The sequence below is a fragment of the Coregonus clupeaformis genome, unplaced genomic scaffold (assembly GCF_020615455.1).
Source record: "Coregonus clupeaformis isolate EN_2021a unplaced genomic scaffold, ASM2061545v1 scaf0341, whole genome shotgun sequence".
In the NCBI taxonomy this organism is placed as follows: domain Eukaryota; kingdom Metazoa; phylum Chordata; class Actinopteri; order Salmoniformes; family Salmonidae; genus Coregonus; species Coregonus clupeaformis.
The window spans coordinates 369,804-395,361 of NW_025533796.1; the positions used below are offsets into that span (position 1 = coordinate 369,804).

General features: G+C 45.1%; 1 protein-coding gene across 1 annotated transcript in view; it reads right to left on the reverse strand.

Annotated features, from left to right (window-relative positions):
• Positions 1-25,268, reverse strand: part of LOC123484508 (integrin alpha-10-like) — a 55,731-nt gene extending 30,463 nt beyond the window's left edge. The window contains exons 1-7 of the mRNA XM_045214937.1: positions 24,223-25,268; positions 14,391-14,502; positions 11,475-11,584; positions 9,497-9,585; positions 3,816-3,930; positions 3,096-3,223; positions 2,118-2,266 (exon numbers count right to left, since the gene is read on the reverse strand). Coding sequence (XP_045070872.1) covers positions 2,118-2,266; positions 3,096-3,223; positions 3,816-3,930; positions 9,497-9,585; positions 11,475-11,584; positions 14,391-14,502; positions 24,223-24,274 — 755 coding nt within the window. The 5' untranslated portion in view covers positions 24,275-25,268. The remainder of the gene's footprint in view (positions 1-2,117; positions 2,267-3,095; positions 3,224-3,815; positions 3,931-9,496; positions 9,586-11,474; positions 11,585-14,390; positions 14,503-24,222) is intronic.
• Positions 25,269-25,558: the final 290 nt, after the last annotated feature.

The following is a 25,558-nucleotide window of genomic DNA, read 5'->3' on the forward strand; positions in this document are numbered from 1 at the left end:
TTCATCTGTGTGTGTTTGATTCGTACTAGAAGTCCAAGAAACAAAACAGCACAGACAGGCAGACAGACAGAGATAGGCAGACAGTCTGGCAGACAGACAGACAGACAGACAGACAGACAGACAGACAGACAGGTAGACAGACAGGCAGACAGTCTGGCAGACAGACAGAGAGACAGACAGAGACAGGCAGACAGTCTGGCAGACAGACAGAGAGACAGACAGAGACAGGCAGACAGTCTGGCAGACAGACAGAGACTGAGACAGGCAGACAGACAGGTAGACAGGCAGACAGACAGACAGAGAGACAGACAGAGAGACAGACAGAGAGACAGACAGAGAGACAGACAGAGAGACCGTCTGACATGTTTTATGACCGTTTGATCCAGCACTTATGGCCAGGGGTTAATACCAATGTTCCCTCTAAGCTGCGTGCGTGCGCCCCTGGACTGCCGTGCAAGAGAAATATATGCGCACGCAGTGAAGCACGAGATTGAACTTCACTCAACTTTCTAGAGTTTTCCCTGTTAGTTAACACTATAAATGTTTCCCTTTACTGTGGCATTGACAGGCACGACTCAGGCAGTACTCTACATAGACCGGTGCGCCATAACCAATCAGATCTGCAGTAGGCCTATATGCAAATAGACCATTGCCATATATGGATCTGTGCCATTCACTTTGAATTGGACAGCATCAGCGGTCGTGAGTAGATGCGCTTGTTTTGAGATCAAAGCGAAAGCGATGTGTGCACATTTGTACATTTGTTCATATCCTTTGCTAGTTAGTGAGTTATTAGCCCAGTTATAGAACATTTGTAGTTAGCAATAGGGGAGTGATTGCTTCCTACAAGAGCACAAAACATGTACAATTCTAGACATCTTTGAAAAGCAGTCAGTTAAATACCTTTTTTTGTCTTAAAGGGGCAGTGTTGTATTTTGAGACAGGCTTGAGTAAGCTAAGTAGCCAATAGGCAGAGGGTAGCATAATTTGTCTGATTCTCTGTAATTATGGTATGGGAATAATAATGCATTTTATTTTGTAAAGTGGTTTCTTGCATCAAACAACACAACAACATTTTCAGTCACCTCCTTGTCTGAAGGACAAGTGGATAAACAGGTTAATGTCAAGCCCTGCATGTTTTTTCCCCAAAGGTCTCATGGAATGTAGGTCTACATTGAACACCACACATTGGCTGCTACTGTAGGCTGAATGATAGAACAGCTATTTCCATGTTAAAATGTTATGGGATGCATTGTCTCCATTGTTTTTTATGGTAGGCCACTCTGGTAGGCCTACATTATGATCAAATAGCCACAGTAGCCTACTTGACCACTGTTAAAATGAACTTAAAGTGTGTACAGCCTCAGTGTTCACAGTAAACGCACACCGGAAGTTGCACAGAGTTTTCACTACGTTCAAGTTTGCGCTCAGCAGACCTGAAATTTGCTCAGTGATGAAAAAAATGAGAAGGAACATTGGTTAATAGCATTAGTAAAAAAAGGCTGTCTGTTTTCAGTAGTGGTGATGTGGATGAAAGGTAATGACAGTCTACAGGAGTGGTGCCTGTATTTCCAGTCACTGCCTTTAAACTGCAGCCTTTCCACTGACTTCTCTTTAAACTGCCCTTCTCACATCCTGACCATTTACCTTTAAATATACTGGAAAACAGGAACTCTCCAATTACCTGCCTTGCTTGTGTGTGTGTGTGTGTGTGTGTGTGTGTGTGTTTAATTACAATTGTGGGGACCAATTGTTAGGGAAAATAGGATTTTGAATGGAAATCAATTGTGTCCCCCCACAAGGTTGGTTAAACAACACTTTGTGTGTGTGTGTGTGTGTGTGTGTTTGTGTGTGAGAGAATGAAAGCTGTGGTACACTATATGTGTATGAGTTTAATAAAGGAGGAATGGTGTGAGATATCAGGTGTCCATACTAGACAGCTGTTTGTTAAGTTTTGACCTCTGACCCCTCTATACCCGTCAGCCTCAGCTGGATTCCATGTTTCACAGCGAAGAATAGAATAAGGAAATATTTGACAATGTTAAAGGGCAGAGTAAGTTATGATTGACACATTGACCAGCCAATGAGAATGGTGTATGAATGATTGACAGACATACCAGCCCATGTGGATGGCGTATGCTGTGCGTGTCTCCCGCCCCTCCTGTCGGCTGATGTTCTTAGCTGCTTCAACCACCTCCTGTGTTGTCTGGTAGTCTCTCAGTGACCACTCATGGACCGCAACCTCACCGTACTGCAACACCCCCACCTGAACACAACCATACACGGTCATGTTAGAAACAAAACCACACACACACACAATCGTGCCTGCCTGTCTTTCCAATGTAGTTAAGCATACAGTGGGATATCCACAGATAGAACATGACCTCAGCTTAAATTTTTGACAGTTTATCTGTGTCTATGTCTGACAGTTGGTGTTTGGGGTGAGCTGTCCTTTTAACTACTAACCCTGTGCCCTCTGAGAACAGAGGATTTGGGGAATTTGAGAATCCATCCAGGAACCAGAGGAATTCTCTCTTCACCTCACCTCGCCTGCTACTGCTGTCCCTTTGCTACAGTGCTACTGACCCCCCTCTAAACCCCATGTTACCCTCTCCTCTACCCTTCCCCATCTCCCTCTCCCCTCCTCAACCCAAACCTCTACCCCTCTGCTACCGACCCCCTCCAAACCACTTATTCCCCCTCTCCTCTAATTTTCCCCCTCTCCCCCTCTCCTTCCTCATCTCCTGTCCTCCCCAAACCTCTACCCCTCTGTTACTTCCTCTCCCCTCTCCCCTCTCCCAAACCTCAAGGCCAGCTCTTGTCCCATTGCATTAGTCCATCCATTCATTGTCATCAGATTACCACACTATGTTGTGTTTCAGTGTAAAGGACTGGCTTGTGTAGTTGACTGAGACTCAACCAACAGAATCCCTATTCTGGGCCTCAGCTGGAGGGGTTTGGGGACTTAGCAAGAAAACACAAACAAACTACAAGAGAGGATTTGATCACAGAAATGTACAGACGAAAGCACACACAAACATACCGGCACGCACACTCACACGCACGCATGTTCACACAAACACAAACACCCTTACCTGCATTTGTTCTGGGCTGATATGGAACTTGCTGAGGATGTTACTGAGGAAGTTCTGGACTTCATACCAGGGATAGATACTGTTGGAGCCATCCAGAACCATCACTATGTCCATGTATGTAGTACATCCTGGAACAGAACACACACCTTACTGGATCCATAATGGAACACTGAGTACTACAGAACACACACCTTACTGGATCCATAATGGAACACTGAGTACTACAGAACACACACCTTACTGGATCCATAATGGAACACTGAGTACTACAGAACACACACCTTACTGGATCCATAATGGAACACTGAGTACTACAGAACACACACCTTACTGGATCCATAATGGAACACTGAGTACTACAGAACACACACCTTACTGGATCCATAATGGAACACTGAGTACTACAGAACACACACCTTACAGGATCCATAATGGAACACTGAGTACTAAGGAACAGAACAAACACCTTACTGGATCCATAATGGAACATTGAATACTAAGGACCCACATAACTCCCAAAACCCCATAAAATGAACTCTACTGTAACAGAGTCATTACCATTTAGCTGTGATGTGTGTGTGTGCTCGAGTATATAAATGCAACCCACTCTTTGTGTCTGCCTGTGTGTGTGTGTGTGTGTGTATGCGTGTGCGTGTGTGCATGCATGTACTTGTGTGTGTGTGTGTCTGAGTGCGTGCGTGCACGTGTGTGTGTAGTTACTCTGTGCTGTAGGGGCGATGGTCTCTCTGGGTTCCAGGTCATCACTGACAGAAGCACAGATCCCCGTACTGAAGACTGACGTACCACACTCCTGAGACCACAGGGGCGCACACGCCTGGAACACACACACACACACACACACACACACACACACACACACACACACACACACACACACACACACACACACACACACACACACACACACACACACACACACACACAGATGTGGTTATTGTCACTCCTTTAACTGAAACTGTAAAGGTAACATAACATACATACAGTTGAAATCGGAAGTTTACATACAGTTAGGTTGGAGTCATTAAAACTCGTTTTTTCAACCACTCCACACATTTCTTGTTAACAAACTATAGTTTTGGCAAGTCGGATAGGACATTTACTTTGTGCATGACCCAAGTAATTTTTCCAACAATTGTTTACAGACAGATTATTTCACTTATAATTCACTGTATCACAATTCCAGTGGGTCAGAAGTTAACATACACTAAGTTGACTGTGCCTTTAAACAGCTTGGAAAATTCCAGAAAATGATGTCATGGCTTTAGAAGCTTCTGATAGACTAATTGACATCATTTGAGTCAATTGGAGGTGTACCTGTGGATGTATTTCAAGGCCTACCTTCAAACTCAGTGCCTCTTTGCTTGACATCATGGGAAAATCTAAAGAAATCAGCCAAGACCTCAGAAAAAAAAATGTAGACCTCCACAAGTCTGGTTCATCCTTGGGAGCAATTTCCAAACGCCTGAAGGTACCACGTTCATCTGTACAAACAATAGTACGCAAGTATAAACACCATGGGACCACGCATCCGTCATACCGCTCAGGAAGGAAACGCGTTCTGTCTCCTAGAGATGAATGTACTTTGGTGCGAAAAGTGCAAATCAATCCCAGAACAACAGCAAAGGACCTTGTGAAGATGCTGGAGGAAACAGGTACAAAAGTATCTATATCCACAGTAAAACGAGTCCTATATCGACATAACCTGAAAGGTCGCTCAGCAAGGAAGAAGCCACTGCTCAAAAACAGCCATAAAAAAAGCCAGACTATGGTTTAAAACACATGGGGACAAAGATCGTACTTTTTGGAGAAATGTGCTCTGGTCTGATGAAACAAAAATAGAACTGTTTGGCCATAATGACCATCGTTATGTTTGGAGGAAAAAGGGGGGCGCTTGCAAGCCGAAGAACACCATCCCAACCTTGAAGCATGAGGGTGGCAGCATCATGCTGTGGGGGTGCTTTGCTGCAGGAGGGTCTGGTGCACTTCACAAAATAGATGGCATCATGAGGAAGGAAAATTATGTGGATATATTGAAGCAACATCTCAAGACATCAGTCAGGAAGTTAAAGCTTGGTCGCAAATGGGTCTTCCAAATGGACAATGACCCCAAGCATACTTCCAAAGTTGTGGCAAAATGGCTTAAGGACAACAAAGTCAAGGTATTGGAGTGGCCATCACAAAGCCCTGACCTCAATCCTATAGAACATTTGTGGGCAGAACTGAAAAAGCGTGTGCGAACAAGGAGGCCTACAAACCTGACTCAGTTACACCAGCTCTGTCAGGAGGAATGGGCCAAAATTCACCCAACTTATTGTGGAAAGCTTGTGGAAGGCTACCCGAAACGTTTGACCCAAGTTAAACAATTGAAAGGCAATGCTACCAAATACTAATTGAGTGTATGTAAACTTCTGACCCACTGGGAATGTGATGAAATAAATTAAATCTGAAATAAATAATTCTCTCTACTATTATTCTGACATTTCACATTCTTAAAATAAAGTGGTGATCCTAACTGACCTAAGACAGGGAATCTTTACTAGGATTAAATGTCAAGAATTGTGAAAAACAGAGTTTAAATGTACAATAAACACCAGCAGACTGACTGTAGGAGAATCAGACCCAGATAGCGAAAGAGGGTGGGGGACAGACCACGTATTCACCCTGCACACCCTAACTGACAAACAAAACAAAACAAAGGTAAAGTCTTCACATGCTTTGTTGATTTTAAAAAGCTTTTGATTCAATTTGGCATGAGGGTCTGCTATACAAATTGATGGAAAGTGGTGTTGGGTGAAAAACATACGACATTATAAAATCCATGTACACAAACAACAAGTGTGCGGTTAAAATTGGCAAAAAACACACATTTCTTTCCACAGGGCCGTGGGATGAGACAGGAATGCAGCTTGAGCCCCACCCTCTTCAACATATATATAAATGATTTGGCGAGGGCACTAGAACAGTCTGCAGCACCCGGCCTCACCCTACTAGAATCTGAAGTAAAATGTCTACTGTTTGCTGATGATCTGGTGCTTCTGTCCCCAACCAAGGAGGGCCTACAGCAGCACCTAGATCTTCTGCACAGATTCTATCAGACCTGGGCCCTGACAGTAAATCTAAGTAAGACAAAAATAATGGTGTTCCAAAAAAGGTCCAGTTGCCAGGACCACAAATACAAATGCCCTCTTGACACTGTTGCCCTAGAGCACACATAAAACTATACCTCGCCCTAAACATCAGCGCCACAGGTAACTTCCACAAAACTGTGAACCATCTGAGAGACAAGGCAAGAAGCGCCTTCTACGCCATCAAAAGGAACATAAAATTCAACATACCAATTAGGATCTGGCAAAAAATACTTGAATCAGTTATAGAACCCATCGCACTTTATGGTTCTGAGGTCAGGGTCCGCTCACCAACCAAGAATTCACAAAATGGGACAAACACCAAATTGAGACTCTGCATGCAGAATTCTGCAAAAAAATATCCTCTGTGTACATTGTAAAACACAAAATAATGAATGCAGAGCAGAATTAGGCCGATACCCGCTAATTATCAAAATCCATAACAAAAGCCATCACCTACAGAGAGATGTACCTGGAGAAGAGTCCCTTAAGCAAGCTGGTGCTGGGGCTCTGTTCACAAACACAAACAGACCTCACAGAGCCCCAGGACAGCAACACAATTAGACCCAACCAAATCATCAGAAAACAAAAAGATCATTACTTGACAAATTGGAAAGAATTAACAAAAAAACTGAGCAAACTAGAATGCTATTTGGCCCTAAACAGAGAGTACACATTGGCAGAATACCTGACCAATGTGACTGACCAAAAATTAAGGAAAGCTTTGACTATGTACAGACTCAGTGAGCATAGCTTTGCTATTGAGAGAGGCCGTCGTAGGCAGACCTGGCTCTCAAGAGAAGACGGGCTATGTGCACACTGCCCACAAAATGAGGTGGAAACTGAGCTACACTTCCTAACCTCCTGCCAAATGTATGACCATATTAGAGACACATATTTCCCTCAGATTACACAGACCCACACAGAATTTGAAAACAAATCCAATTTTGATAAACTTCCAAATCTATTGGGTGAAATACCACAGTGTGCCATCACAGCAGCAAGATTTGTTACCTGTTGCCACAAGAAAAGGGCAACCAGTGAAGAACAAACACCATTGTAAATACAACCCATATTTATGTTGATTTTTTCCCTCTTTTGTACTTTACCTATTTGCACATCGTTACAACACTTAGCCATAATATGACATTTGAAATGTCTCTATTCCTTTGGAACTTTTATGAGTGTAATGTTTACTGTTAGTTTTTTTATTGTTTATTTCACTTTAGTTTATTATATATTTCACTTGCTTTGGCAATGTAAAATGTGTTTTCCATGCTAATAAAGCCCTTTGAATTGAAATTCAATTGAGAGAGAGGAGGTGGGGGGGGCTGAGACAGAGAGAGAGAGGGGGGACTGAGACAGAGAGAGAGGGGGAGGAGAGGGAGAGAGAGAGAAAGTGAGAGAGAGAGGGGGGAGAGAGAGGAGACATAGAGAGAGAGAGGGAGAGAGAGAGAGAGAGAGAGAGAGAGAGAGAGAGAGAGAGAGAGAGAGAGAGAGAGAGAGAGAGAGAGAGAGAGAGAGAGAGAGAGAGAGAGAGAGAGAGAGAGAGAGAAAGAAAGAAAGAAAGAAAGAAAGAAAGAAAGAAAGAAAGAAAGAAAGAAAGAAAGAAAGAAAGAGAAAGAGGGGGAACTAAGAGAGAGATTGAGAGAAAGAGGGGTGAGACAGAGAGACAGAGAGAGGGGGAGACAGAGAGAGAGAGACCGGGGGACTGAGAGAGTGAGAGAGAGAAAGAGAGAGAGGGAGGAGGAAAGAGGGAAAGAGAAGGGGAGAGATTGGAGAGAGAGAGAGAGAGAGAGAGAGAGAGAGAGAGAGATGTGGAGAGAGGGAGAGAGAGTGAAAGAGAGAAAGGGAGATGAGGAGGAGAAGAATTGTGGATAATGGGGGGGGGGAGAATAGGTCATGGAAAAGCATGTAATTGTGGTTTGAGAACAGATAAAATGAAAGAGAGGCAGAAGAGAGAGAGAGCGAGGGATGGGGTGAAAAAGTTGTTGACATGTTGGCAGTTTTCATTAGTATTTTAGCAGAGCTGGAATGCAGCAGACCAATAAAGCCATGTAATCACTATTGTAGTGAATGGGGTGAGGCAGAACAGTCACATCAAAATATTTATGTCTTCAAAGCATACTATTTATTTGGCTTTAAAACTAAAGAGATTGAAAGGGAAAGGGGGAGTGTGGGGAGAGAGGAGAGCTAGGATAAAAGGAAGAACATTCATACACACTAGGAGACAAAATAAAACAATTAAAAGAGTGAAGGAGGGAGGGAAGAAAGAGAAAACATGACCCTGTCATTATCAAAGGCCCCAGCACAGCTAGAGACACAGAGACAGAGAGAGACAGATGGATGGATGGAGAGAGAGAGACAGAGGGATGGATGGAGAGAGAGAGACAGAGGGATGGATGGAGAGAGAGAGAGAGGGATGGATGGATGGAGAGAGAGAGAGAGACAGAGGGATGGATGGAGAGGGAGAGAGAGAGACAGAGGGATGGATGGAGAGAGAGAGAGGGATGAGAGAAAGGAAAGAGGGAGAGGAGGGCGAGAGGTGCTATGGCTTTTGGTAGGCCTGTCATTACAAAGGGCTGGAGACGCATTCCGATCCTGTTTTAGACCCTACCACAGGGGTTAAAACACACACACAAATGATCACACACACATGCGGAAAAACAGGGTGCGCTGGCCCCGCGTTAGTGAACTGTGTTTGATTCTGCATCTGGAGTAGCAGCAAACTGCTGGCAGACACACATACACACACACACACACACACACAGGAGGGGCTGCTTGCTGGCACAGCCACCCAGTAATTCCGCTGTAACCATAGAGAACTGGAGAGATCTGGATCAGAAGAGTCTGCTAGGACAACGTGGACCAGAGTGTGTGTGTGTGTGTGTGTGTGTGTGTGTGTGTGTGGTGCGTCTGTGTGTGTGCTTGAATGTACAGTAAGAAAAGTTGCCCTATAAAGCAGGGGAATTCTGAACCACACAAACACACACAGACTTGACATCTAATGTTATCTCCTTCTAAACATGGCCACCCCCAGCTGACTCATTGAAAAGTCCATACCAAACAAACACACCACCTCCTCCGCTCACCACCACCACATCCCTCCAGGACTGACTCAGTTCCTACAGCTATGTAACCAACCCAGTATCAAACACATGTTGTCTACAAGACTCAAGACCATGTTAGCCCACTGACTCAATCAATTAATCAATCAATCAGTCAACCAGTCAGCCAATGGGACAGTAAACGTACCAGGAATCCATCAGGTGAGTCTGGACTGAGGGTCATTCCTAGATGAGAGTTCTTCAGGTTCCTAGATACATTCTGTAACGCGCTCTCACCTGAGACAGAGAAGGAGGAGAGAGATGGTTAATGACATCACCTACACTACCTTCAAAAGTTTGGGGTCACTTAGAAATGTCCTTGTTTTCCAAGAAAACATACATGAAATGAGTTTGAATAGGAAATATAGCAAAATGCATAGGAAATGTAGTCATTGACAAGGTTAGAAATAATGATTTTTAATAGAAATAATAATTGTGTCCTTCAAACTTTGCTTTCGTCAAAGAATCCTCCATTTGCAGCAATTACAGCCTTGCAGACCTTTGGCATTCTAGTTGTCAATTTGTTGAGGTAATCTGAAGATATTTCACCCCATGCTTCCTGAAGCACCTCCCACAAGTTGGATTGATTTGATGGGCACTTCTTACGGTCAAGCTGCTCCCACAACAGCTCAATAGGGTTGAGATCTGGTGACTGTGCTGGCCACTCCATTATAGACAGAATACCAGCTGACTGCTTCTTCCCTAAATAGTTATTGCATAGTTTAGAGCTGTGCTTTGGGTCATTGTCCTGTTGTAGGAGGAAATTGGCTCCAATCAAACGCCGTCCACAGGGTATGGCATGGCGTTGCAAAATGGAGTGATAGCCTTCCTTCATCAAGTTCCTCTGTAGCTCAGCTGGTAGAGCACAGCGCTTGTAACGCCAGGGTAGTGGGTTCGACCACCAATACACAAAAATGTATGCACGCATGACTGTAAGTCGCTTTGGATAAAAGCATCTGCTAAGTGGCATATTATTATTATCCCTTTTACCCTGTACAAATCTACCACTTTACCACCACCAAAGCACCCCCAGACCATCACACTGCCTCCACCATGCTTGACAGATGGCATCAAGCACTCCTCCAGCATCTTTTCATTTGGTCTGCGTCTGACAAATGTTTTTCTTTGTGATCCGAACACCTCAAACTTCGATTCGTCTGTCCATAACACTTTTTTCCAATCTTCCTCTGTCCAGTGTCTGTGTTCTTTTGACCATCTTAATCTTTAATTTTTATTGGCCAGTCTGAGATAAGGCTTTTTCTTTTCAACTCTGCCTAGAAGGTCATCATCCCGGAGTCGCCTCTTCACTGTTGATGTTGAGACTGGTGTTTTGCGGGTACTATTTAATGAAGCTGCCAGTTGAGGACCTGTGAGGCGTCTGTTTCTCAAACTGGACACTAATGTATTTGTCCTCTTGCTCAGTTGTGCACCGGGGCCTCCCACTCCTCTTTCTATTCTGGTTAGAGCCAGTTTGCGCTGTTCTGTGAAGGGAGTAGTACACAGCGTTGTACGAGATCTTCAGTTTCTTGGCAATTTCTCGCATGGAATGGCCTTCATTTCTCAGAACAAGAATAGACTGACGAGTTTCAGAAGAAGGTTATTTGTTTCTGGCCATTTTGATCCTGTAATCGAACACACAATTGCTGATGCTCCAGATACTCAACTAGTCTCAAGAAGGCCAGTTTAATTGCTTCTTTAATCAGCACAACAGTTTTCAGCTGTGCTAACATAATTGCAAAATGGTTTTCTAATGATCAATTAGCCTTTTAAAATGATAAACTTGGATTAGCAAACACAACGTGCCATTGGAACACAGGACTGATGGTTGCTGATAATGGGCCTCTGTACGCCTATGTAGATATTCAATTAAAAATCAGCTGTTTACAGCTCAATCGCCATTTACAACATGAACAATGTCTACACTGTATTTCTGATCAATTTGATGTTATTTTAATGGACAGAAAAATTACTTTTCTTTCGAAAACAAGGACATTTCTAAGTGACCCCAAACTTTTGAACGGTAGTGTAGATGCTGAGCTATGGTCAGTTTAGTATTTCTCCCCATAATGGTTAAGATTAGGATCAGGAAAGGGTAAGCTGATCAAAGATTTGTGGTTCTCGCTCACCCAGGTTGGTTTTGGTGCAGTTGGAGTTCCTCTCCTCTCCCACGATGCATTTGTACACGTCTCCTCTCCTGGTATTGGACGGGCCATCCCAAGGAGCACCAACCAGCATCCTGGATCACAAACACACACACAGCCAATCAGGTAAGAGGATTTTATTAATGCATCCTACCACAGATACACTAATTGAAACACACACACACACAGGGGTAGCCTAGAGGACGGCAGGTAGCGTAGAGCAGAGGTTCCCAAACTGTCAAATCAAATCAAATCAAATCAAATTTTATTGGTCACATGCGCCGAATACAACAGGTGCAGACATTACAGTGAAATGCTTACTTACAGCCCTTAACCAACAGTGCATTTATTTTAAACAAAAAAAGTAAGAATAAAACAACAACAAAAAAGTGTTGAGAAAAAAGAGCAGAAGTAAAATAAAGTGACAGTAGGGAGGCTATATATACAGGGGGGTACCGTTGCAGAGTCAATGTGTGGGGGCACCCGGCTAGTTGAGGTAGTTGAGGTAATATGTACATGTGGGTAGAGTTAAAGTGACTATGCATAAATACTTAACAGAGTAGCAGCAGCGTAAAAAGGATGGGGGTGGGGGGGCAGTGCAAATAGTCCGGGTAGCCATGATTAGCTGTTCAGGAGTCTTATGGCTTGGGGGTAGAAGCTGTTGAGAAGTCTTTTGGACCTAGACTTGGCACTCCGGTACCGCTTGCCGTGCGGTAGCAGAGAGAACAGTCTATGACTAGGGTGGCTGGAGTCTTTGACAATTTTGAGGGCCTTCCTCTGACAGGCAGTATTGGTTTGTTTTTGATTCATGTTCTGTACGCTTCTCTTGTTTTGTTAATCTGCATTTATCTTTATTAAACTCACCTTCTGCACTTGCTTCCTGACTCCCGGCGTATACGTAACAGAATACTGCCTCACAATATGGAAGCAGCAGAGGATAAAACCATCTTCCAGACAGTCAACGAACAGGGTCATCTACTCCACCAACACCATGACCAGCTGGAGCAACTGGGTACGGCCATGGAGGAGGTCCTCCGCGTTCTCCATCGCCTCGACACCACCAGAGAGGCTCTCCATACCCCTATCAGAGGGCCTCCTACCACGGGTCGTCACAGTGAGCCAGTCCCCCAGCCTACCCAGCCTTCCGCAACAGGTCAGCGATGCCCGACTGTCCCTTCCGGAGAAGTATGACGGTACTCCATCAAAATGCTGTGGCTTCCTGCTCCAGTGCTCCCTCTATTTCGCCCATCAGACGGGAGACCACACCACCGAGAATTCCAAGGTTGCCACGGTCATTTCCCTGCTGACCGGGCGGGCGTTGGAGTGGGCTACGGCCGTCTGGGAGAGAGGAGAGGAGGAGCTGGTTTCCTATGAGAGGTTCATGGCTCTGTTCAGGGCAGTCTTCGACCATCCTCCAGAGGGCAGAGAGGGATGTGATAGACTTCCCCAACTCCAGCAGGGTGCCCAGACCGCTGCAGAGTACGCCCTCACCTTTCGGACTGTGGCAGCCTCCAGCGGATTGAATGAGCCGGTGCTCCGCACTCTATTCGGAGAGGACTGCGCGAAGAGGTCCAGACGGAGTTAGCGTGTCGGGATGACAACCTATCCTTGGACGCAATCATCGCGATGGCCATCCGTCTGGATAACCTTCATCGGGAGCGCCTCCACCTACCTCTCTCCTCGTCCTCCTTCTTTGGCTGTCCTGAGGCAGAGCCTGAACCCATGGAGGTAGCGTCCACACACCTCTCCGCGGCAGAGAGGCATCGCCGGAGACAACTGGGTCTCTGTCCCTATTGCGGCCAGGAGGGGCACCAGCTTTAGTGGTGTCCGGTGCGTCCTAACCCGGGGTCCACTTGGGCAGAGGGGCGGCCCCGTGATCTTCTGTCTCCCAGGGTAGGCGTAAGTATTCCATCATCATCATTTTCCGCCAAACCCTTTCTGGTTTCCATTTCACTGGCTGGCTGTTGTCTCTACAGCTCTATTGGACTCCTGTGCCGCATGGAATTTAATCGACCAGGCCCTCTCCTCCTCCCTGAACCTCGTACCCGCTCTCCTCTCCTTTTCCGGTCCAAACCCTGGATAATCGACCATTGGGATCCGGCACTATTACACACATCACAGCACCACTCACCCTCACCATGGGACCCATGCACCAGGAAAGCCTTCCCTTCCTCATCATCACCGCACCCGTACACAAAGTCATCCTCGGTAGGGGGGCTCGGGATGTTCCCAATGCTGGAAGTGGGCCCCGAGTGAAAATGTTTGGGAACCCCTGGCCTAGAGGGCGGCAGGTAGCCTGGAGGGCGGCAGGTAGCCTGGAGGGTGGCAGGTAGCCTGGAAGGCGGCAGGTAGCCTGGAGGGAGGCAGGTAGCCTGGAGGGAGGCAGGTAGCCTGGAAGGCGGCAGGTAGCCTGGAGGGCGGCAGGTAGCCTGGAGGGCGGCAGGTAGCCTGGAGGGAGGCAGGTAGCCTGGAGGGAGGCAGGTAGCCTGGAGGGTGGCAGGTAGCCTGGAGGGAGGCAGGTAGCCTGGAGGGAGGCAGGTAGCCTGGAGGGAGGCAGGTAGCCTGGAAGGTGGCAGGTAGCCTGGAGGGAGGCAGGTAGCCTGGAGGGAGGCAGGTAGCCTGGAGGGCAGCAGATAGTATGGAGGGCAGCAGATAGCCTGCCCTTGAGCAAGGCACTTCACCCTAATCTCTCCAGGGTCGCCATCAATAATGGCTGATCCCTGGCCGTGACCTCTTCGAGGGTGTCTCAGGGGGAGTTGGGATATGCAAAAATCACATTTACATTTCACACCACACACTCGTACAGGTTACCCACTTGTACATGCAGTGAAACAGGACAAATATAAGCACCCCCTTTTTGACCTTTGACAAACACACACACATACAGACTTTGGTACTCACGATTTCTCCCCCTCATTGTCATGCTGTAGCACAGAGAAACCAAACAGGGCCTCCTCTGGACCAGTGTAGATACGAGGCCGCTTAACATCGATGTTGAAACACTCACACAAACCTGAGGGAACATAACAACAGACAGAAGGTTAGAGAAAGGCCTGGGGTTGTGGGGAGAGAGGGGCTGGGGTTGTAGTGAGAGAAGGGCTGGGGTTGTGGGGAGAGAAGGGCTGGGGTTGTGGGGAGAGAAGGGCTGGGGTTGTGGTGAGAGAAGGGCTGGGGTTGTGGGGAGAGAAGGGCTGGGGTTGTGGTGAGAGAAGGGCTGGGGTTGTGGGGGAGAGAGGGGCTGGGATTGTGGGGAGAGAAGGGCTGGGGTTGTAGGGAGAAAAGGGCTGTGGTTAGAGAGAGGGGCTGGGGTTGTGGGGATCGAGGGGGTTGTGGGGAGCGAAGGGCTGGGGTTGTTGGGAGAGAGGGGCTGGGGTTGTGGGGAGAGAGGGGCTGGGGTTGTGGGGAGAGAGGGGCTGCGGTTGTTGGGAGAGAGGGGCTGGGGTTGTGGGGAGAGAGGGGCTGGGGTTGTGGGGAGCGAAGGGCTGGGGTTGTGGGGAGCGAAGGGCTGGGGTTGTGGGGAGAGAGGGGCTGGGGTTGTAGGGAGAAAAGGGCTGTGGTTAGAGAGAGGGGGTTGGAGGTGAGGGAAATGGAGAGAGTGAAAGAGAGAAAGAGAGAGGGAGCGAGAGAGAGAGAGAGAGAGAGCGAGAGAGAGAGTTTACATTGCTTTGGCAATGTAAACATATGTTTCCCATGCCAATAAAGCCCTTAAATTGAATTGAATTGAATTGAGAGAGAGAGAGTTCAGTCTAGGGGAAAAGGAGCGGGAGAGACGGGGAAAGAGGGAGGGAGGGAGAGAGGGGGGAGGTTGTGGGTTATAAAAATGATGTAGTATAGTAGCTCCCTGTTATACCGTACAAACCTGCCCTTTATACAGACAGAGAGAGAGAGAGCGGAGAAGGAGAGAGAAAGAGAGGGTAGAGGGAAAGCAAGAGAGGTACAGAAGAACGAGAGAAAGAGGTAGAGCGACGGAGCAAGCAAAGGAATGGAAGAAGAAGGATAGTTCATTGACTCGCCCAGGGGTGGGGTGTGACTGAGAAAACAGACATGGAAACACACAGGCCAACTGTCAAAATAAAAGCCACACTACACTCTTTATGATGATTTAATTTAAAGAGAGGAGACCTGTGGAGTGCCTTCACACTAAAATAGACTCACAGACACCAGTACACTTTAGCAAGCACCCCCAACTGTAATGCATATAAATGCAATGAAGATACAGGCCTAACGGTTACCCAGGCTAGAACCCCAAACAGAGTGTACATACAGGACCTAACCCATGCTAGAACCACAAACATAGTGTACATACAGGCCTAACCAACACACTGTAAAAAATGATTATAGCTGCAATATTTTACTTGTTGTGAGACCTGACCAAATTCACATAGAAATATGAGTTATAGATCTGTCATTCTCATTGAAAGCAAGTCTAAAAAGCGGTAGATCTGTTCTATGTGCGCTATTTCTATGCTTCCCATTCTTAAGTTTCGTTTTTGCATCTTTTACTTTCGGCTTTGTACACCAGCTTCAAACAGCTGAAAATACAATATTTTTGGTTATGGATGGTAGAATGATTTTCTACGCTATACTTGCTTGTTTTGTCACATAAACTGAAAATTGGCAAACTATTAGAATTTTAGCAACCAGTAAATGGCAGAGCGATTTCTGCATAGTCATCTTTAAGTAACTGGTTCCACAGCCTTTTGAAGTTTACTCAACTTCTCGATCAAGGTGTTACCTGAACTTAACATTTTTAGTTGGTTTAAAACATAGCTCCAACTTCAGAAAATGTACACCAAAATGTTATCAATTTAAAGTTATGTGTTTGCTCAACTTACCTCATATGTTTATTCAACTAGAAATTATTATTTGACATCTTAACTAAAAAAGGCTGTGAAACTAGTTACACACACACAAACAATGCTTTTGACATACAATGTTTTCAACTTACATATTTGACACACGATTACATTGTGCATGTTCATATACACAGTAATTATTATTCAACATGTCCTCACCTTGGATTTGAACTCACAATCTCTTAGTTCACAGCACACAAATCTTCCTGCTATGCCACCGTGTCTATGTCAACGACTGATTTAATCTGTATTGCTACACTTTGCACTTCAAAGTAAATCTCAGCTCTGTTAAAAGTACACTCAAGTAAAAATATTTTATTTATCATAGCGATTAAGGAGAAACATAAAAAATGAGTAATATGCCCCACCAACATTAAACTACTACAGTGGGGAAAAAAGTATTTAGTCAGCCACCAATTGTGCAAGTTCTCCCACTTAAAAAGATGAGAGAGGCCTGTAATTTTCAGGATTTTTTATGAATTTATTTGCAAATTATGGTGGAAAATAAGTATTTGGTCAATAACAAAAGTTTCTCAATACTTTGTTATATACCATTTGTTGGCAATGATACAGGTCAAACGTTTTCTGTAAGTCTTCACAAGGTTTTCACACACTGTTGCTGGTATTTTGGCCCATTCCTCCATGCAGATCTCCTCTAGAGCAGTGATGTTTTGGGGCTGTCGCTGGGCAACACGGACTTTCAACTCCCTCCAAAGATTTTCTATGGGGTTGAGATCTGGAGACTGGCTAGGCCACTCCAGGACCTTGAAATGCTTCTTACGAAGCCACTCCTTCGTTGCCCGGGCGGTGTGTTTGGGATCATTGTCATGCTGAAAGACCCAGCCACGTTTCATCTTCAATGCCCTTGCTGATGGAAGGAGGTTTTCACTCAAAATCTCACGATACATGGCCCCATTCATTCTTTCCTTTTCACGGATCAGTCGTCCTGGTCCCTTTGCAGAAAAACAGCCCCAAAGCATGATGTTTCCACCCCCACACTTCACAGTAGGTATGGTGTTCTTTGGATGCAACTCAGCATTCTTTGTCCTCCAAACACGACGAGTTGAGTTTTTACCAAAAAGTTATATTTTGGTTTCATCTGACCATATGACATTCTCCCAATCCTCTTCTGGATCATCCAAATGCACTCTAGCAAACTTCAGACGGGCCTGGACATGTACTGGCTTAAGCAGGGGGACACGTCTGGCACTGCAGGATTTGAGTCCATGGCGGCGTAGTGTGTTACTGATGGTAGGCTTTGTTACTTTGGTCCCAGCTCTCTGCAGGTCATTCACTAGGTCCCCCCGTGTGGTTCTGGGATTTTTGCTCACCGTTCTTGTGATCATTTTGACCCCACGGGGTGAGATCTTGCGTGGAGCCCCCAGATCGAGGGAGATTATCAGTGGTCTTGTATGTCTTCCATTTCCTAATAATTGCTCCCACAGTTGATTTCTTCAAACCAAGCTGCTTACCTATTGCAGATTCAGTCTTCCCCAGCCTGGTGCAGGTCTACAATTTTGTTTCTGGTGTCCTTTGACAGCTCTTTGGTCTTGGCCATAGTGGAGTTTGGAGTGTGACTGTTTGAGGTTGTGGACAGGTGTCTTTTATACTGATAACAAGTTCAAACAGGTGCCATTAATACAGGTAACGAGTGGAGGACAGAGGAGCCTCTTAAAGAAGAAGTTACAGGTCTGTGAGAGCCAGAAATCTTGCTTGTTTGTAGGTGACCAAATACTTATTTTCCACCATAATTTGCAAATAAATTCATTAAAAATCCTACAATGTGATTTTCTGGAAAGAAAATTCTCAATTTGTCTGTCATAGTTGACGTGTACCTATGATGAAAATTACAGGCCTCTCTCATCTTTTTAAGTGGGAGAACTTGCACAATTGGTGGCTGACTAAATACTTTTTCCCCCCATTGTATACATTTACATTACATTTACATTTTAGTCATTTAGCAGACGCTCTTACCCAGAGCGACTTACAGTTAGTGAGTGCATACATTATTTATTTATTTTTTCATACTGGCCCCCAGTGGGAAGCAAACACACAACCCTGGCGTTGCAAACGCCATGCTCTACCAACTGAGCTACATCCCTGCCGACCCCATGGGTCTCCCTGTCGCGGCCGGCTACGACAGAGCCTGGATTCGAACCAGGATCTCTAGACCACTGCACCACTCGGGAGACCTGACACTTCATGACACTTGCTAGGCTCATAATCTGAGATAGAAACTGCATCAGATCTACAAATCCATTAGCTAGACCACCCGATTAGACAACAATCACCCCATTATACCCATTTGGTTTGCAACTCAGTGAACCTGCGCATCATTCGCTCAATTTGATGCCTACGAACAAAGATTTCGATGCATATAAAATTACCCAGCAGCCATTTAGAAACAACAAGTCGTCCAAAAAATGGTTATTTCTTAATTTAAAAATGTATTCTGGCTGTTTAAATCGGCCACATCTTGAAAAAGACGATAGGGACATGCGTTTTGTTTAGATTGTACACTTTTCTCTTAAAACAAATATGTTTAACCATGACCAGAAAATGTTTAATGTTTGATGGCTATCCGCCAGCCATCGCCTCTTAAACTATATCTCACCTCACTATTGGTGACCACAACATGTACTCAGGTGAACAGAGTGCGCGCTCACCAAGTAGCCGTAACCTTGTTAATAATCAGTTACCTGAGGTAAACCTACAGGGTTAACGCTCACCAAGTAGCTGTAACCTTGTTAATAATCAGTTACCTGAGGTAAACCTACAGGGTTAACGCTCACCAAGTAGCCGTGACCTTGTTAATAATAAGTTACCTGAGGTAAACCTACAGGGTTAATGCTCACCAAGTAGCCGTAACCTTGTTAATAATAAGTTACCTGAGGTAAACCTACAGGGTTAACGCAGGCAGGTCTCATTGATAACAATAGTGAAGCTGGCATTGTGACGCAGAACAATGGGCTGGGAATAGAACGTTCTGAAGGCGAGTCGGTGTCACGGAGCTCAATAGAACTAATAGGAGCTGGTAGGGTCAAAAATACCCTAAATTAAGGCCTGTTGTTTCGCGATTACTTCATAACCAGGGACGTAAGGTAATATTATGAAACTGGGCTCCATTGCGGATGCAATTAACTAGTTTTTATCAGAAATAAATGTTGTAAAAAAGGTCACTTGAGGCGCCCCGAAAATAATATTCAAAAGTTCAGTCCTTTGACACAGAGGGGTTAAACACTAAAGTTACCGTCCATCTAGTGAAGAGAGGAGAACCGGACAGAGGGAGCGTAGCCAGCATCCGTCAACGAGAGAGGGAGAAGCCCTCCACGGTATTTAACAGGTGGAAGAAACAACCAGGGAGCTCCATCGGTCCACAAGAAATGCAGGCAGCCGGTGATGATGTAGTGGTAGCTAGGATAACTAGGATGCTGCTGGTAAAGAGTAGCTAGCTTAGCTAGCTGTACCGACTAGCTTGGATAGCTAGCAGGTCGTTCGTCTGTCCCTCGAGGATGATGACGAATCCGGTGAACCACAAGATGAAACAAGTATACAGAAAACCCTACATCAAATCAATGATGAGAGAATAATCAGATTAGCTGATAACGGACACAGACATGGTGGCGTTGCAGGAAGCTTGGCATGCTGTGAACCAAAAGGTTGTGAGTTCAAATCCCAGATGAGGACATGTTGAATATTAATTACTGTATAAATGAACATGCACAATGTAATCATGTATGTCAAATATGTATGTTTAAAACGTTGTATGTTAAAGGTCTTTGTGTAACCAGTTGCACAGCCCTTTTTTAGTTAAGATGCCCAAATAACAATTTGTAGTTGAATGAACATGAGACAATTTGAGCAAACACGTCATTTTAAGTTGACAGAATTTTTGCGTACATTTTTGTGTAAGTTGGAGCTAAGTTTGGGCCAACTAAAAATGTTAAGTTCAGGTAACACTTTGATCAAAAAGTTTAGTAAACTTAAAAAGGCAGTGGAACCAGTTACTAGACAAAACAACTATACTTTTTTTTACAGTGCAGAGCTCACCAGCAGACAGACACTGCCGAACAAAACACGCTACCAAAAACCGCCAACACACACACACACAGATACACAAAGTCTTGCATACATACACGCGCGCACACACACACACACACACACATACAATCCTACCACACACACACACCACCAACAGAGGGTGATTCCGCAGGGTTCTGAGAAGTAACTGGATATGTTCACTCCTTCTCACAGCTTGCTCCCTCCATCTTATTCTTCATCCTCCTCCTCTTTCTCCATCCAGATGAATTCCCTTGGTTATAGGAGCCAGGCCTCTCCCATACAGTCATCATGATCATGCTCCTCTCTTCCATTGATGTGACATCATAACTCATCTCTACTGTTTAATCACTTCAACTCTCTTTAATTGTGGCCGGGCATCTCTCTCTCTCTCTCTCTCTCTCTCTCTCTCTCTCTCTCTCTCTCTCTCTCTCTCTCTCTCACACACTTGTCTCTCGTATGTTTTAAAGACTGTCTGTCCCACCAAGCCCCTTCCACCCCTCTCTCCTAACCCCCCGCCACCTTAACCCCCCACTCTCCACTCAAATCATCCAATTTTCATCCCCCTCCCCGGCTCTTCACCCTCACCACCAAACCACCCTCCTCTCCTCCTCTCCTGCTCCTCTCCTCCGCTCCCATTTTCAGCTGGTTTATATGTGTTTGTACCACAGCCTGTCTGACCATGGATCGTCATGACAACTGACTGTAAACATTTATGCAGCCAAACCCTGTCCAGATTCAGATTCCTCTCTCTGTTCAACCACACGATCGGCTCGCGATGCTCTTGCTGCTGCTATGTGTGTGTGTGTGTGTGCGTTTGTGTGTACTGCTACTGAATGATGTATTCGGGGATGACAGGTCAGTGGAGTTGACAGTACAGTGTTACGTGTGTTACAGAGGAATGGCAGCCTGACCACAGATGTGTGTGACACTCTCTCTCTTTCTCTCTCTCTTTCTACCTCTCTCTCTCTCTCTCTCTTTCTCTCTCTCTCTCTCTCTCTCTCTCTCTCTCTCTCTCTCTCTCTCTCTCTCTCTCTCTCTCTCTCTCTCTCTCTCTCTCTCTCTCTCTCTCTCTCTCTCTCTCTCTCTCTCTCTCTCTCACACACACACACACACACACATATTCTACTTTCAACTATCTACCTAAATTCTACCACTCACTCCCATCATTTTATTTTGTCCTCTTGTTCATCTGCTTCTCTCCTCTTACTCTCTTGTTGTCTTCACGTCTGCAGTGGCATCTTGGCATACTTTGGTCGTCTCTGGTCGACCGTGTTATGATGACCACAGTAGGTGTCTGCCTCTCTGTTTCTCTAGTATTCATTTAATTACAAGGCTTCTCTCTCTATCCCCCCCCTCTCGCTCTCTCGTTCTCTGACTCACCTCCATCATTATCTGTTCCCATCTCTATCAGTCCCTAGTGGGGTGTGGGGGTGGAAGAGAGTGGGAGTAAGAAAGAAAGACAGAGAAGGAAAGAGATATAATGGACAGCAAGAGGGAGGGAAAGAGAGAGGGGACAATGAGAGAAACAGAAAGAGAAATTGGGAGAAGAGAGAGTGTGTAGGAGAAGGACTGGGAAGAAATTGGTAGAGGAGAGAGAGAGAGAGAGCGAGAGAGAGAGGAGAATGAATTCCCCAGTACCCCCATACACACACCTGTGTTCTACATCTCAGTAAAGCATAACACAGCAGCTAACAGTCCTGGGATGCCTGGTTAACACACTGGGGAGGCCTGCTCAAACCATCAACATCACACACACACAGTCACTACATGCATGGCTAACCACAAACAGCGTCTGACTACGGTGACTTCAATGCATTCCTTCCTCATTCATTCCTCAGGATCAGCAGGAGGAGACAGAGACATGGCCTGAACAGACAGCAGTGTTGTGTTGTGCTGGACTGGTACATGGTCTCACTCAGATCATGTTAGACATCATACAGGGATCCTATACAGAATAGTTCAACCGGGTTTATAAATAACACTGAGTGTACAAAACATTAGGAACACCTTCCTAATATTGAGTTACACACGCTTTTGCCCTCAGAACAGCCTCAATTCGTTAGGGCATGGACTCTACAAGGTGTCGAAAGCGTTCCACAGTGATGCTGGTCCATGTTGACTCCAATGCGTCCCACAGTTGTGTCAAGTTGGCTGGATGTCCTTTGGGTGGTGGAACATTCTTGATACACACAGGAAACTGTTGAGTGTGAAAAACCCAGCATCATTGCAGTTCTTGACACTCAAACCGGTGTGCCTGGCACCTACTACCCTACCCCGTTCAAAGGCACTTAAATATTTTGTCTTGCCCATTCAACCTCTGAATGGCACACATACACAATCCATACACCATCCATGTCTCAATTGTCTCAAGGCCTAAAAATCCTTATTTAACCTGCCTCCTCCCCTTCATCTACACTGATTGAAGTGGATTTAACAAGTGACATCAATAAGGGATCATAGCTTTCACCTGGATTCACCTGGTCTGTCTATGTCATGGAAAGAGCAGATGTTCCTAATGTTTTGTACACTCAGTGTATGGATACATAGATCCAAAAAGCTACTTCTAAATACCCCACCTTTAAGTACGATGGCTACTGCCTACTTATTACAGTGTTATACACTGTGGACATACTTATGAACACTCCAGGATCACCATGGAGCTCAACATGCTCTACTAGAGTAGGATGGAGGTTGCTAACAGCAGCAAGACATCTTACAGGGCCTATCTGTACTGTATCATGCCTTGCAATAGATAACCGGGATTCTGCCCTGTCTAATAATACCATATCGTCATTCTTTTCATGGCCACTTACTGCACAGCAATGTAGCAATTTACTCCCTGCTTATCGACTGTGTCAACACTCATTTCTGGTGAAACTATAATAGTATTTTCTCTATTCGCCGTCTAACAGAAGTCAGTGAGTGAGGTGTGTTATGGTAGAGGTAACATGGGAGGTGGGGAGTCGACATTAACAAGCTTGGAAATTAGTGTGGTTCTTCTGATGGAAATACTGTATTACTATAACTCCAGCTTCTAGGTGAATTCCGGAGAGATGGATATTACTGATAGAATTTAGGAGGTCTAACCTCCCACTGGCACCAGTGTAGCAATTGATGGGAGTGGGCAGGGTTTGAACCAGCAACCAGCAGGGGAGAAGATAGCCCTACACACTGAGGATGCTATGTAAGTTAATTACCATATTGTACAGTTAGACCCGACAGGAGGGCAAAAAAGGCCAGACTGCAGGATACCACTTCTGCCACCAATGTAGTGATTAAGATGGCAGTCAAAATGGGGTTTGAACCAGCAACCCTGTGGTTAGAGGTGAAAGTGGAAAACCTCTCGTGCCATAAAGGTCTAGACCCCATGACAGTGGCTGGGCATTATCTCTCACATGATGTAGGCCTACAGGGAGGCTATATGTTGCTTTCTAAATATCCCTGCCTCAGCCTTTGTACCTTAGAGAATGATACCTGCAGTTGTTTTGGTGAATCACTTAAACGTCAAGTTCTTGGAGCTTTGAGACCTAGAGAAAAGCCATATTGTGTATAAATATAATGCATTATTCATTATTCATGGTTGTTTGAAGATAAGGAGTGAGTCCACTGAGGGAGCTCCAGTAGGTAACTTGAGTACCATATCATCCAGTTGGACAGGGGAGCAGCAGCAGTGGGGAACCAGGGAAACAGCTGTATGCCAACACAGTAAAGAGCTGGGCCAAGTCTCAGCACAGAGCATGACCCTCTAGACAGCTCTAGAAATGTTGAGATGACTCTATAGACAACGTGAAAACTCACACTGGTTGCAAACGTACCTTTGAGGAGAACTATGAACTTGAAGAGCAGCAGGTATTTGTGCAGCTCCATTGTGTAAAGGATGGAAGAGCTTCGTGTCGTTTCTGTTTCTGTTCGGGACTTGGGCTTTAATTTCCCTAGAGTTCGTTTAAATTCCGTGCTCCAGCATAACAGAGCGCATACACACGCGATCTTTCAACTCGCCGTATTCCCCAGGGATCCGTGAAAACCGTAAAAACACAGTTCCAGTGGCATTGCTCGGGCGCGTGGTACGGTAACCGTGTTGTGTTGCTTCTGACAGCTCTACTTCACATGTTATTGAGGGGAAAACAGACTACTTAGTTATGGTCTGTTGCTGTAACAGCTATCAGGTTTAACGATCTGTTTCTGTAATAACTATCAGGTTTTGCCCATGTTGACAGCTTTTTCATGAATTAAACAGAGGTTGTTCTAGGTTTATTTTCTTTTTGACAAACAGTAGCCTAAAGTATCTAAATATTTTAGGGCAGTAACAACAGTTAGGCCTGAATATGTGCCATAAATTATTACCTTAACTTGTGCGCAACTACACCTCAAATGTCTAAACAACTAGTAAAAAACAACTAAACAACGGATTCAAGCTCAAAACCAACACCTGTCCCGATGAAGAGTCCCATTTGGTGTCGTTAAACCGTCACTAATGCGTAACAGTATCACACATGCATGTTTAATTGCTTCCAAGAAAGCAAAACTATAGGCCAAGCTGTCAGTCAGATAGTCTACTTTTCTACTGCTGAATGTTCCTCCTGGCTCGACACTCCAAAAATTATCAGAAGAAAGTACCCATATTCATCTTTCAACCCAACCGTTTGAGGGAGATCAATGTTTAGGTTCTCTTGACAACTTTTATGTTAACATTTTCACTCTTCTGGTTGGTTGTATCCCTCTTTTTCGTTGTTTTTCCTCATTTATAGCGGTTTTATCCCTCTCTGAATAGTGGAGTCCCACTGCAAAACACACACGGGTAAATAAAAGAGCGCTTTTATTCTAGCGCTAGGAGACCTTTCTTCCCTCTCTCGTTCCTCAACTCGACTTCTCTCTCAGCGCGCGTCTGGTTCGCATTTTGAAAACCCCAAACCGTTTCTCTCTCTCTCTCTCTCTCTCTCTCACTCTCTCTCTCTCTCTCTCTGTGTGTCTGTCTGTGTCTCTCTGTCTTTCTCTCTCTCAATTAAATCTCTCACTCTCTCTCTCTCTCAATTCAATATTTCTCTCTGTCTCTCTCTCTCAACTCAATTTCAATTTCAATTCAATTTCAATTGAAGGGCTTTATTGGCATGGGAAACATATGTTTACATTGCCAAAGCAAGTGAAGTAGAT